At 57.0% G+C, this 14,582-nt stretch overlaps 1 protein-coding gene across 1 annotated transcript; it reads left to right on the top strand.

Moving 5' to 3' along the window:
- Positions 1–3,514: 3,514 nt before the first annotated feature.
- SP7 (Sp7 transcription factor) lies at positions 3,515–9,814 on the top strand. The gene is made up of 2 exons (XM_060657476.3): positions 3,515–3,613; positions 8,410–9,814. Exons 1-2 carry the CDS (start codon positions 3,593–3,595, stop codon positions 9,682–9,684), a joined length of 1,296 nt encoding a protein of 431 aa, XP_060513459.1. The 5' UTR covers positions 3,515–3,592; the 3' UTR covers positions 9,685–9,814.
- Positions 9,815–14,582: the final 4,768 nt, after the last annotated feature.

The following is a 14,582-nucleotide window of genomic DNA, read 5'->3' as shown; positions in this document are numbered from 1 at the left end:
GGAGGGAGGGAAGGGAGCGGTCCTGTGGTTCAGCCCAGTCCTGGGGTTGAGAGATCAGAAAGGCACCATCCCACCCCTTCCTTCAGGGGCGTCCATCTCAGAGCTCAGCATCTGGGTGGCCATGGGCGGAGGCTGAGGGGCCCCCAGGGTGGTGGGGGGTGGTGGATAGAAACCAGATGCCTAGGGGGTTTATACTGGAAGGACCAGAGCCGCAGCCTCTACCCGCCCCTGCCACATGGCGCCTCTGCCTGGGCTGCCCCACCCCCTGGGAGGCTGGGCTGAGGGAGGCCTGCAAGGGTGGAGGCAGGTCCTTGGTCAGGGCTCCCAGTCGCTGCCCCTACCCCCTGGGGGCACTGGGAAGGGGGTTAGGGGTCTGGACCCAGGAATACCAGGGCCCCGGCTGGGCAGTAGGACTATCTTTTAAATGAGTATGGAAAAAGTCAGAACCCAGGGTCCCAAGGGAGGCAGCTGGGGCTTCAGGCAACCCCTCTACCTGGCTTTGGCACCGGCCTTTGGGAGGTGGCTCTGTGTCCAGGCGCTATCCTACTGGGGGTGATGCATCAGGGACCCTGACTGACATATTTCTGGGAAACTTGCTCCTTCCTTTTCCTTCCCTAGCACTCCAGTCCCTCCCCAGGTACAATTAGGGATAAAGCCCCCAAGGGAAGTGGAGAAGGTTGACCTCTGCCCCCATCTCCTCTCCCCAACCCTGCATCTCTATTCATCCTTCCTTGTTCAGTCCTTTCCTTTCTTCCCCAATGTAGGCTGAGACCCAACCTCTTCTCTCACCTGCCACGGCTCTTCTCGGTTCTGGAGTCTACACTTTTCTCCTCTGCCTCAGTTGCCTGCCTGATCTAACTAGTCTCAGGCTTTTCTACTGGCTGTGCAGTAATTTCTCCAAAGCTTCCCCTTCTTATTCCCAGCTTCTGAGTGGGGGGCCCCAAAAGTCCATCTGGCACCTCAGCCTCGGATGCCCCCACCAGGGGGAGACTGGGAGGTCAAGGGGACACCCCACCACGGGCACTTCCTCTTGGGCAGACGGGTGGGGTGGCCCATGTGTAATCATCGGACACAATTATGCGCTATTTATACTCCCTCCCCGCCCCCCACCTGCCTGGCCGCTTAACCCTCTGCCTCCTCCAGACCTGGCCATGCCTCCAGCTATTTTTTCTGTCCTGTCCTTCCAAGCCATTGTCTCTATCTTTGTTCCTCTGAGCCTGTTTCTTTTCCTTTTTCTTTTTTTCTGTTCTCTGTTTTTTTAAAGCCAAGCACCTGGCCTTCTGTTTCCCTCTTGTCTCTTTCTCTTTTATGTCCCACAGCGTCTCTTCTGAGTCTCTTGGATTGTTTTATTTGTTTTGTGTATCTCTAGGTCTTTCTGCTCACTCGCTCTTCCTTCCTTCCTTCCTTCCTTCCTTCCTTCCTTCCTTCTTTCCTTCCTTCCTCCCTCTCTTTCTTTCTCTTTCTTTCTTGTTTTCTTGTTTCTTTCTCTTTTGTCTGCCAGACACTCTGTTTCCCTAAACCCTTTCTCCAAATGCTGAGCCCCCAGGGTTGCTTGGGGTAATTCATATCAAGGGGCTGGAATCCAAATGCCTGGTCCTGGTCCTGAATTTTGATTCTGCCTGCTAATTAAACTGCACTTAACCCTCCCTGAACCTCCAGTCTGCTTCTCCCTCTTCCCCACCTTTTCCTCAGTGGGAGCAAAAGAAGCTAGGCAGTGGGAGAAAGTGAGAGAACTGGGTTGGGGAGTTGGGGGGGGGTGGTCCTTTTCACTGATGGACATGGAACCCGCTGTGGGAGAGATGCTACCGATTGGCTGCCCAGTCCCTTCTCTCTCATAAACTTACCTTAGGGCCCAGGTTTCAATTATTAAGACTTTTTGGGTTTCCCTCACCCAACCTAGTTGACCTTCCTTCTTTTCTTCCCTTTGTGATCAGAAGTCGTAGTTGGGAAGTCCTGCCGAAGCTCTAACTTCAAGTCTGCCTGCTGCAGAGGGAACCGATGCATGGCAGTGAGACAGAGAACTGGGAGCTCCCTCCCAGGAGAGCATGATCACTCAGAAGAACTATCCAGCAAAGCATAGAGATTTGACGTGTGGCCAAGAGGAGCTTAGGGATGGTAACTGGCAAGGAATGATGAAGGCTAGGGCTTATCTTTTCGGGAGTTAATCCAAAGGGGCAAGGTTCGAGTATGGATGAGTTGATCCAATGAACTTCTACCTCCGCCCTCACTCCTTCCCACCTGAAATTTTCTTAGAATCGGAAGATCCAGGTTCTGCCCCACAAAGTGAGGTAGGCCTAGGTGATACTTTCTTAGGAGTGAAACTGAGGCATTGGGAAGAAGATTGGGGAACCCCTGAGCCTGTGCCAAGCCCTCCTCCCACTCTTCACCCCTTCCTCCTGGCCTTGCTCTGGAACCTGCCTCAGTGACCCTAAAAGTTTGGGCAGCTGAAGCCTCCACCCAGAGCACGGCCCCCCTCCTGTCTCTCACAACACGCTCGCACACACACTGTTCTCCTGATCTAGAGGTGGGTGACGGGGGACGCAAGCATCTCTGTGGTCAGCTCGGGTGTATGTGTGGTGTGTGCACCTCCAGCCATGTCCCTGGGCTCATTTGAGTGTGAGTGTGCCTGTGTTCATTCATGACAGCGGCTGTGGCCGTGTGGGCAGTGCTGTGTGTGCGGACGTGTGCATGTATCATCCTGTGTTTGTCTGTGAGTGCGTATGTCAATGTGTTCCAGTCTCTCTGTGTGAGTGTCGTCCCCAATCCCCCATCCCCCCCCCTGGATCTCTAATTAGTGGTTTGGGGTTTGTTCCTTTTCCCTCCTGTTCCTTCCCTCAGCGGCGCGGCGGCCTCAGCAGCAGTAGGAGCGGCGGCAGCAGAAGCGGCGGCAGCAGCAGCAGCCAGGACTCTGGAGTCAGAGTAGGATTGTAGGATCGCAGCCCGAGTGGGAGCAGGAGTGGAGCTGGCCTGGGAGAGGAGCGGAGCCCTCCTGGGGCCCTCAGGCCACCCCTTGCCTGCACTCCCACTGCCAGACCTCCAAGGAGGAGACACCCAGGACACCCAGCCCCAGAGCCCCCAGGTACATGACACTGGGCAGCCCTGGGAGGGGTTCCCGCGGAGGTCTATGGGATTGCTGGGGGCAGGGTGTGGGACACCTAGGCCCACCGTCCCTTCCACCCTTCCCCTTCAGCAACCCCCCCCCCCCCCCCAGGACAGACACTTGACAACTTGCCCAGGGTCCTACCCTCCTCCTGCTTCCACCCCTTCCCTGGAGCCCTGTTTGTCCTCTCCCGCCCAGATCCCTTCTTTGGGGAGCTCAGCAAATGGAGCAGGAAATTTGGACCCTCTGCCTCCCTCTCTCGCCCTGCTCATTGGATCTGGAGCCTTCTCCGCTGGGAAAGCTGTAATTAGAGGGTGGATCCCTACAGACAGAGAGCAGCCCCCCCCACCCCCCACCCCCCAGTCCCTTCTAACTTTAGATCTCTTCTCTCCCATTCTCCCATTCTCCCTCCCTCTCCCTCTCCCTCTCTCTCCGGCTCGGCTGGCTCTCTCCATCTGCCTAGCTCCTTGGGACCCGTTCCCCAGCCTCAGGATGGCGTCCTCCCTGCTTGAGGTAACTGCCCCCTCCTCCCCCCAGGACACCAGCAACGGTCCTAATGGTCCTAATCCCTCCCCGCCCCCTGCCTCCCAACTCACACAGACAGTGGCTGTGGTGCTTGTCACTTCCAGGGACCCTCTGATGAGGAGAGAGGACAGGGCCTCAGAGGGGGGAGCAGAGGGCAGGAGGAAGGGCTGGAGAGAGAGGGGCCAGGGGTCAGAGAGCTGTCAAAGGAAGATGAGAGGGGCCAGGTCAGAAGAAGGCATGGACCTCTGAGGTCCACAGCACACGCCAGCCCCGAGGAGTGGACAGGGATGGAGAAAGGAGGAAGAGGAGGGGTAGGAGATGAGTCAGCCCTCACAGACAGGGGGAGAGAGTGAGAGGGCTGGTGCGGTGGGCACCAGGCACTACACTTGGTATTAGTGCCTTGGGGGTCCCATATCCGGGAGCTCCTGGCCTGAGCCTGGGCCGCAGCTTGTCTGGTTTGTAGGTGGGCAGGGGCTGGGCCTCGGGGCCCGGGTGTGTAGGGGAAGAGGTGAGTTATGAGAGAAGGGAGAAGGGCAGCCCTGTGCATGTGGGGGGGCTGACCAGAGGAACTGGGCCTGGGCCTGAGAGGGAAGCAAGGAGGAGGGCCAGGGTCTGAGGCCGCCTGCCCGGCTCACAAATATTTAGCTTTCAGCCAAAGACAAACTCAGCTCTATTTTGGGAGTGGGAGGCTCCAGGGCGGACTGGGCCACTTCCCCTACAGGCTGGGACCCCGGCATCCCTTGCCTTCGGCACTGGGGTTGGAGGGCGCTAGGGTACCATGGAGGTCAGGTTTGGGGGTCTTGAGAAATCACGGACTCTACCAGCGGGGGGCAGGGGGAGACTCCAGGTGCATAGTTGGAAAGGAAGGACTCATAGCCACTCAAAGCCACTGAGAATGTCCTGAGTTCTCCTGGCTTCTGGGTCTCTGACTCTGTTCCTCTGTCATCATCTCTGTCCTGTTTTCTGGGTCCCTCCACAGGAGTTTGGGGCCGACAGCCCACCCTTCAGGTCAGCCACCTTCAGTAGCCTTGAACTTTCCATATTCTCAGGCCCCTCAGAAGCCCCCATTTCTGCTCTCAGTGCCCTAGCTCAGGTCCCAGGGGTGATGGGCTGACCAGGAAGCGGATTCATTCAGCCTCCAGGAGAGATGTGTGTGAGACCCGAGCAAAAATCTTTTTTAACACCTGTGTTCACTGGCCTGGGCAGAAGTGCTAGGATGGAAACCAGCGTGCCTGCATATGCATGGCTGGCTCTGTGCGAGCACAGGTGTGTGTGTATGTGTATCAGCTGGGCCATCTGAGCATCTGGTCGTCCAAGTGAAGACTTGTGTGTGTGTGTGTGTAAGACCGGGAATGGTGAGTTTGTGACTGAGTTTGAGGGAATGGCATGCAAGCCAGTGGTGTGGACACGATGTCTCTCGTCACGGCTCCGTATCCAGTTGGGGTCCCCAGGTGTCGTGCTCTACTTCCTGCTGCAACGAGGGCAGATCGCTGACCCTGCCATTTTCCCACTGGACTCTATATTGAGCCGTCATTGAAACACTGCGGTTGGTCTTGAGGAAGTTCCGGGACCAAGGTGTGTGGGGATTCTGGGTCCATCCAGGGCAGGGGCAGTGTCAGTGGGCGTGGGCACCATGCCAGGTTGCCAGCGTGGCACTGGTGCCTGGGGGGAGGGGCTGGCCCAGAGGCCTGTTGGAAAGACACAGGATGGGGGTAGCACTTCTGGGCTTTTCATGTCCCTCACTCCTCGTGAGCTGGAGATGCCCCCAACACAAAGGCACTCCAGTCCTTCTGTCTGTTTCTCCTACTCTTGGGGCACGGGGGCCCTCAATTGTCCCCTTCCCCCACCCAGGAAGCCCTCTGCCTGGTATAGGTGGGCTCTCTGGTGGTGGGAAGAACTTGGAGGTTCAGAGAGGGAAACGGCTGCTGTCTGATGAGAGGATCACCTGGGCTGAATGAACTGCAGGGGAAGAGGCCAGAGGGAGGAATGGGGGTGCGGGCTAGGTGGGCAGGGAGAATTGCAAGTGGGGAGAACCAGACAACATGGCGGTGGCTGAAATGGAGAACTGGAACCCAGGACCGTGTGTGCCCAGAGTGGATGGCCAGCTGGTCCTCAGATGTAGCGTGAGCTTCAGCAGTAGGTCAGCCCGGCACTGTGAGCTCCCCGGAAAAAGGGGGCCCCCTTCCCTGGCTGCATGTAGGAGTGAGAGAGCTGGGATAGCTCCTTGTTCTTTCTCTGGAGACTCCTTTTCAGTACTTGAAGCCTGCTTTTATTGTTTTAGTGGAAGGTGGGGGGGCAGAGGTCGGAAGAAAAACAACCGGAAGGTGGGACCCCTGGGCGCCCAGGAAGGTGATACATTTGATCAGGTACGGGGGTGCATATGTAGGACCCCCTCAGGAGCACGCAAGCGGCTGCAGAAGGGAAACTGAGGCTCTGATGAACCTCGCCAGGTGCCCGGCTCTTGGCCTCCAGAACCTTCCGAGTGGGTCTGGTGCCTTGCTCCCCCTTCTCTGCCCTCAGGGGCCCTGGGGGCCACCACTCCAGGGCTGGGGTCTCCTGTTGGCCTGGGGCTGCTAGCCTTCTTTCACCCCTCCTTCCTTCTCCCCAGCTGGGTGGGGTCCCTGGGCTTGGCTGAGGCCCCTGTGGCCACAGTGTGAGGGCCGGGCGGGGGGGACGGCGTCGGCGTTTTTAAAAATAAACCGACCGCAGGGAAACCAACGGAGCCGGGCTGGGCCGAGGGGGAGAAGCGGTCAGGGGGAGAAGGAGGGAGGAGTGGCCTGGTCTGGGGGTTTTCTGGGGCCCAGCATCATGGTGGTTTTCTCTTAGGTAGGAGATCTGTCCTCCTCCTCCTCCTCCTCCCCCTTCCACTTTATTTTTTCTTCCTCCTTTCTTTCCCTCTGTTTTCCTCCGCCTTCCTGCCTTCTGAGCCCAGTCTCTCTCCATCACCTCTTTGTTTATTCTCCTTTCCTCTCTCTCCCTGCCCTTTGTCTTTTCACCTTCCTGCTCTTTTGGGTTTCTGCCCATTTCTGCCCCTTGATGCCAGTTTTCCCCTCTGCCTCCCCTTCCTCCACCCCCGGTGGCTTTTATGTCTGTGCCTCACCCTGTGCAGGGTCCTTTGCTCCTCTCGGCTCTGGGTCTCTGCCTCTCCCCTTGGCACTGCATGTTTTTCCCTCTTCGTTCTGCTAGGATTTGACTCCTGCCGGCTTCCCTGCCTCAGCCTACCCTCTGCTTGGAAGACTCCAGGGAAACTTTGGCTGGGGAGGACCCAGGGCTTTTCCCGTAGCCAGATTTGAGGAAGGTTTTGGTGGCTCAAATTTGGGAGGAGTCCGTGGGGTCAACAGGACTTCAGAGAGAGGTAACTGGGCAGGGCGGGGGCTCAGGTTTGCACTTGGGGAGCAGCACAGGGGTGATGACTGCACACACCCCTCACTGCAACCTTAAAACCCCAGACCTACCTGTAGGATTGGTGTCACACACACAAACCGCATGCTCGGAGGGACCGGGCAGGTCTTACTTAGATGCTTGGGTTCTTTTTTAGCTTTCCTGGGAAAGCACCAGGTACATCAGCTTTTGAGGACCCCAATCGGGGAACTGTACAGGGCCAGCTTTTGAGGGCATCTTTTTGGGTGGGGTTCTCAGTATGGATGTCTGTACCAGTCAGAGATTCTGGAGGGGATCTTCTCCTCCTGGGGTGTCCTGAGGTTGACCCAGGGAGGGGTACCATGAGCTCCCGAGGGATGGGAATCTCAGGGTGGTTTGGCCAGGTAGCAGTAGCATGATGGGTATTAAGGGCATCTTGTGCTGGGAAAAGAGCCCCGTGCCTCACATCTATATATCTTCCTTCACTCACGGGGCTGGAAGGGTGTCGAGAGACCAGCTACATGAGGGCTACATGTTAGGGGACACTGGACATGCAGGGGCATGGCCATGAGCCAATATCTTAGCCATCCCAATTCCCAGCCCCAGAGGAGTGTGAGGACTTCGGGCTCCTCCAGCTTTCCCAAAGGGGTACCAGCTGGCTCCACAAAGCAGGAGGGTGCCCACTGCCCGCTTGAAAGACATTCTTGCCTCAGCCACAGTCCTGGCTTGGCGGCAGCCCTGTTCCCTCTCAATGTCCCAGTGTCTCCGCGTCGCTTCCTCTTGCTCCCCAGCTCCAGAGTCCCTGCCAAGAGATTCCTTATTCCTTACATGAGGCTGTGGCCTCAGGGAGACCGGGGCACTCGCTGCCTTCATCAAGAGCTGAAGCAGAGACAGGAAGTGGAATATGGGGGTAAAGCTGAGAAAACCTGGAGTCCGGGGGGGGGGGTGACTGCAGTCCCCTAATACTTCTCTTTCTCCCCATGTGTCTCTTTGAGACTTATCTTTCCTCTCCAAGTCTCGGACCATGACCTCTACTCTGAACCCACTTCCAGGGGCAGGACCCCTAATTCTCACCTCACCCAGGTGCGGCGTCCATCCCAGGCTCTTCTCGTTGCTATTTAAGAAGTGTCTCCTGTTCCTCTGAGTCCCTGGCACCCCCCAGGAACTCCACAGTGAGCTCGGCCTCCTGCCTCCTGGGTCAGGCTGTTAGGCTGCAGTCTGGACCTCTCTCCTTCTGTGAAACCATCTGAGCTCTGCCCTGGGGCCCAGGGCTCTTGGCTGGCCCCTCCACCTCCCATCCTCTTCAACTCTTCCTGGAACCCCCTTGGTTCTGCTCTCCAGGCCTCCAGGCCTCACCCCAGGGTTTTGCTCTTCCTTCTACACTTTCTCGTCTCTCCCTAAGCAGCGCTCCCCTCTGTCCACAGGAGGAAGCTCACTATGGCTCCAGTCCCCTGGCCATGCTGACAGCGGCGTGCAGCAAATTTGGTGGCACCAGCCCTCTGCGGGACTCAACGACACTGGGCAAAGCAGGCGCAAAGAAGCCATACTCTGTGGGCAGTGACCTTTCAGCCCCCAAAACCATGGGGGATGCCTACCCAGCCCCCTTTTCAAGCACCAATGGGCTCCTCTCACCTGCAGGCAGTCCTCCGGCACCCACCTCGGGCTATGCCAATGACTACCCTCCCTTTTCCCACTCATTCCCTGGGCCCACGGGCACCCAGGACCCTGGGCTGCTAGTTCCCAAGGGCCACAGCTCTTCTGACTGCCTGCCCAGTGTCTACACCTCTCTGGACATGGCACACCCCTACGGCTCCTGGTACAAGGCAGGCATCCACGCAGGCATCTCACCGGGCCCAGGCAACGCTCCTACTCCTTGGTGGGACATGCATCCTGGGGGCAATTGGCTAGGTGGTGGGCAGGGTCAGGGTGATGGGCTGCAAGGGACACTGCCCACAGGCCCTGCTCAGCCTCCACTGAACCCCCAGCTGCCCACCTACCCATCCGACTTTGCCCCCCTTAATCCAGCTCCCTACCCAGCTCCCCACCTCCTGCAACCAGGGCCCCAGCACGTCTTGCCCCAAGATGTCTATAAACCCAAAGCAGTGAGCAACAGCGGGCAGCTGGAGGGGAGCAGTGGGGCCAAACCCCCTCGGGGCGCAGGCACAGGGGGCAGTGGCGGATACGGAGGCAGTGGAACGGGGCGCTCCTCCTGCGACTGCCCCAACTGCCAGGAGCTAGAGCGCCTGGGGGCAGCGGCAGCTGGGCTGCGGAAGAAGCCCATCCACAGCTGCCACATCCCCGGTTGTGGCAAGGTGTACGGCAAGGCCTCACACCTGAAGGCCCACTTGCGCTGGCACACGGGCGAGAGGCCCTTCGTCTGCAACTGGCTCTTCTGCGGCAAGAGGTTCACCCGTTCGGACGAGCTGGAGCGCCACGTGCGCACCCACACCCGGGAGAAGAAGTTCACCTGCCTGCTCTGCTCCAAGCGCTTTACCCGAAGCGACCACCTGAGCAAGCACCAGCGTACCCACGGCGAGCCCGGCCCAGGGCCCCCTCCCAGCGGCCCCAAGGAACTGGGGGAGGGCCGCAGTGCGGGGGAAGAGGAGGCCAGTCAGACGCCCCGACCTTCGGCTTCGCCGGCCCCCCCAGAGAAAGCCCCTGAAGGCAGCCCAGAGCAGAGCAACCTGCTGGAGATCTGAGCTGGGTGGAGGGTCTCCAGCCCCAGGGCTGCCTCGCCAGCCTCTTCTGGCTTCGTGGACCACTGCTTGTCCCTCACCCCCTTTTGCCCCTTGCATGCTGCCCTTGGGGCTCTTGCCGGCTCCCCCCTGGCCATTCTGGGCCTGGGGGTCTCCCAGCATGCCTCCTCAGCTCACCCCTCCCTATGCCTCGAGCCTGTAGTGCAAACTCTCATCTCAGGCCCTCACCTCGTGCCTGATTTCTGCACTCTGGCTTCCTAAGTTCTTCCCTCGCTTCTGCTCACGGCTTCCCTCTCCTCTGCTCTCACAGCATCATCTCATTTTCCTTCCATCTGGGCTCTCAACGCTTTATTTCTCCATCTCACTAACTCCTTAACAAAATCCTTTGTCAAGATCAGCTTCCCAGGCTGATTTCCCACTATCACTTAGCTTCCAGGCTCCAGTCTTCCCAATTTCTTATTCCACTAGCTTTCCATGCTCCAGAGCGTTCTTTTTTGTTTGTTTTTTGTTTTTGTTTTTGTTTTTTTTTACAAACACATGATGATGATGATGATGATGATAATTTATTGCCCCCCGGGTGGCCTCTTCATTAGGGACCAGAGTTAGGGGGATTGGGGTTAGTGACCTGGCAGGGAGCAGGGTGCCAAAAGTGGGGCAGACCAGTGGGGATCTGATCCCAGAGATGGGGTGACCCCAGGGTCAGGGAGGCTGCCCCAAGGCCTGTATATTTAACCCCTATGTTCCAAGAGAAATGAATACTAATAATAATAATTCTATTTATCTAAGTTATGATGACAGGTCAGGTAGAGTGAGCTGGGGAGGGAAGGAGGTCCATTTCTGCTATGGAAATTTTAGCTAAATGTATCTCTGTTTAGAAAAAGTGTTAGTGGAGATCTTGTTAATAGAATTTCTATCATCAGGGTCTCAGTTAATGGGGTTTCTCTTTTAATGGAATCTCTGCTAATAGGGTTGGTTAGCTAGATCTCTGTTAAAGAGTTGATGGGGGGGGGTGTCTCTCAATTAGGGATCCCTAGTATTCCCAGCCCCAGCCAGAAGCTGTGAAACCTCAAGCCCTATGGAGGGGAGGACTGGAATGTACCCCAGCTTCCTTGACCCCAGAGCAGTTTCTTCCACTGCCCCTCCCCTGACACCATGACCCCGGCAGGCTAATCCCTTGTTGCCATGGTTATGGAGAGCTTGCAGCTGCCATCCCGGACACGCTTTTTTGTGGAAGCCCACCTAACAGGAGGAGCACAATGGTTTGGATGTGCCTCTCCTAAAGAATAGGTGGGGAAGGCTTTCTCTGGGATCAGATTCAAGTAAATCGAGTATTTATTGAGTGCCTATTCTGTACAAGGCACTACTAGGGCCGGTGCCTAAAAGCCATGAGAAAGAATTTATAGAGCTAGGAGGACAGAGGTCCCCAAGCTGATTTGGGGTTGCGTCCACAGGGCCCTCAACCTGGGACTTCCAATGCTCCCAACTCCACCTCTGGTGACTTTTAAAGCCGCTTCGTGCCTTTGAATGCCTTTCCTGTGACTTTGGATCCTCCTTTTCTGTCTCCTGCTTCCTCAAGGCCCCAAGTTAAAGGGTTAAAGCCTCTGGAGCTTGGGGAGAGGGTAATATTGGGGAAGGGAAAGGATCATGCCCTCATGGAGTCTTTTTTTTTTTTTAATTATTATTATTATTTAATAAAAAATTCGATTTTAACTTTTGTCCTGGTGAGAAAAGAAAAAGAGGAAGGAAGAAGAGTGAACCACAGGATTTTTCCTTGGCAAACTGGGCACTCCCCACGGGCATCCTATCGTGCCCGTTGGCACACTGTGCCCGCGGCAGCCAGGCCCTCGGGCGGAGGTCAGTATTCGAGCGCCCAGAGCTCTCCGTGTCGAGTCGGGAAGGCGGGGAGGTTTCCTCCCCGGCTCTTTCCTGCTTCTACCTCCGGACTCCGGCCAGGGCAGGGAGCCGGCCGGCGCGCCGGCCCCGCGATCCCCGCGCTGACTACTGCGCCGCCCCGAACCGGTCCCGGCGGGCGGCCCCGGCCTGGCACGTAACCGCCCCCTGCCCCGGGCCTGCAATCAGCCGTGCCCGCCGCCGAGTTAGCGGACGAACAAAAGCCACTCTGTGGCGGCCAGCCCGGAGCCACAATAGGGCTTTGTGCGGCCCCCGCCCCCGGTCTCCCCCGCTGGGCTGAGGGGGCGCACGGGCGGCGCCCCCGGCGACCGTCACCCCCCCCCCCCCCCACTCCCGCCGGCTCGGGAGGCGCTGCGGGCGGGCTCGGACCGCCAGCCCCCTCCTCAGCCGGCCGCCGCGGCCGCCCCGTCCAGGTGCGAACCCTCCTGCCCTCAGGCGGGGCGCGCCGCTTCAAAGGGGCTTTGAAGAGGGCCGCGTTCCAGGGCTCCTCCCGCGGACTGGGGTTGGGGGCCGCGGCGGAAGAGACGCGGGGTGGGGGAAGGGGTCCCGGGCTCCCGCCCCCATCCCGCCGGGCAGGCTCCCCGGGACCCCCCAGGGCCTGGCCCTCTCGCCTCCCTGTCCCCGCCTGTCCGGTGCCAGCCCCCACCCGCCGCGGCCTCGCGGTCCTTCCCTCCCGGCCCCTCGGCCCCTTTCATCTTCCCTAGACTCCGCTTGGGGTTTTGCTGGTTTCTGGGAGATAAAAACCGCCTCAAATAGCGGCGGCGCGCTGCCAGGACAAACAGGGCCCGGCGGGCCATGTGCGCCTGGTTACCGGCCCTGAGCCGGGGCGCCGGGCCTCTGCGGGCCGATCTCCGGGCACGCAGGCTCCAGCGGCGCCTCCCGCCTCCCAAAGTCGAGGGCCCCTTTAAAAGCCTCGGGCAGGGCCGCTGCCTCGGTTTCCCGCCCAGGTCGTAGGGAAGCCCCCCCCCCCCCCCCTTTGGAGACCGCCCGCTGAGCTCTCGGAGTTCATGGGGGCGGTGGGTCACAGTCTCTGTGTTGCCGGGGCCGCCGCGCCCCCTGGTGAAGTTAGTGGGAAGTGCGCTAGGCCTGGAGGTCGGCCTCCCAAGAATCCGCAACTCGTGAAAAACACTGGACAAACCTTAAACACGGGGCAGGCGGGGGTCCGATGTGAATACACGGCGCACTGTTCCTCCTCCCCAGTTCACATTACAGGGTGAGAGGAAGGCCCCTAACCCGTAATTACAACACAACCTGTTGGTGAAACTCAGGCTTCACCAAAAGGAGGTGGAAGTTGCAGGCCTAGTCCGCAGTGATTTCTTGGGGGATATATATGGGTTGGATGGTGCCATGATTGAGGTTCAAGCAAAAACTTTGTCGGCGGGTTCTTAGTGCTCCCCACTAACTGTCAGAGTCATTGACTCCCTCTTTTCCTCCAAAGCCTGTACTGCTTCCCCTTCTCAAGGAGAGCTTTTCCAGCCAGTTTCCCCAACTACCCTCGGCTTTTCTCTACATCCTTTAAGTTTTCTGTAACATTCCAGGTGACGGTGAACTAACCTAGCAAATTAAACTGAGGCTATTTAAAATTTGGTCTGTGCAGTATTACGTGGGAGGCGTTTTGGAAATACAGCTTAAAAGCTCCACCGCAGAATCTGCGTTTTTAGCAGGATTCTCTGGTGGGTCTATGTTCACTAACATTTGGAAAGTACTAGAGTGGAGGAGACCCATGGCTTTCTCCTTGTTAAGGGCATTTTCAGAGGAGACTTCTTGTTTTCTGACCCTGGAATAACTCTCTTGGGGGCAACTTTTCATGTAGAAGGAAGGGGCAGACAGAGTCCACAAATGCTAAACTTAGAACGCCCCCTAGTTTCTCCAACTTGACTGGCAACTCTTAGGAGCAGTGACTATGCCTTATACATTTCTGTGTCCCCAGAACACGGTCCTTGGAATTGCTCATTAACCTTTGTTAAATGAATAAACCAGGGGCACCTGGGTGACTCAGTGGGTCAGGCACACGCCTCTTGATTTCGCTCAGGTCGTGATCTTGCTGTTAGATTGGGCTCTGTGCTGAGACAGCGCTGAGCCTGCTCGGAATTCTCTCTCCTTCTCTCTCTGCCCTTCCTCTGGTCGCTCTCGCTCTCTCTCAAAAGAAATAAACATTGAAAAAAAAATCAATAAATCAAAGCCAAGGTCACCAAGTTCATGGCAGAGTTATGGCTAATCAAGTGTTTAGTACTTTATGAATTATTAAATGGCTTCATTTCCATTATTTTGTATGGCAAACAACCATGTGAAATAATGAGGACAGTGCAAAAGTGAGGAAGCTGAGTCTCAAAGAATTCAAAGACTTTTCCAAAGTCACACAGCTGCAAGAAGAGGAGCTCCAATTCTGCATTCTAGCTCCATCCTTTGGAATTAGAATAAAATCAATCTCACTTTTATTCTTTTTAAAAAATATTTTATTTATTTACTTATTAAATTAAAAAAAATGTTTATTTATTTTAGAGAGAGAGAGGCAGAGTACGAGCGAGGGAGGGGCAGAGGCAGAGGGAGACACAGAATCCAAAGCAGGCTCCAGGCTCTGAGTCGTCAGCACAGAGCCGTAGGTAGGTCTCCAACTCACCAACCGTGAGATCATGACCTGAGCTGAAGTGGGACATTTAACCCACTGGGCCACCCAGGCGTCCCAAGATTTTATTTTTTAAGTAAACTCTACACCCGACTTGGGGCCCGAGCTCGCTACCCCAAGGTTGAGTCGCGTGCTCCACCAACTGAGCCAGCCAGGCGCCCCTATCTCAATTTTTAGGATGCCTGGTTTTGATATTTTTAGGTCCAATCTCTCTGTGCCTCACTTTCCTCTTGGTGACAGAACAGTACCCACCTCATGGGGTTGTTGTAAAGATTATACAAGCACCTTACTGTGTAATACGTGCTCAGGAAAGGTCACGGTTTTCTAATTGTTCTCACTCCGCCCTCCACGCCTAACCCTGGGG

Source organism: Panthera onca, chromosome B4, assembly GCF_046562875.1.
Source record: "Panthera onca isolate mPanOnc1 chromosome B4, mPanOnc1 haplotype 2, whole genome shotgun sequence".
Lineage (NCBI taxonomy): Eukaryota > Metazoa > Chordata > Mammalia > Carnivora > Felidae > Panthera > Panthera onca.
This window is presented reverse-complemented; position numbering and strand designations above follow the sequence as displayed.

What these genes read in the sequence shown, in the direction of transcription:
- SP7 (XM_060657476.3), top strand. Translation starts at nt 3,593, where the DNA reads ATGGCGTCCTCCCTGCTTGAG. An exon ending in TGGCGTCCTCCCTGCTTGAG is followed by an intron (nt 3,614 to 8,409) that starts GTAACTGCCCCC and finishes CTCTGTCCACAG; the next exon opens with GAGGAAGCTCACTATGGCTC.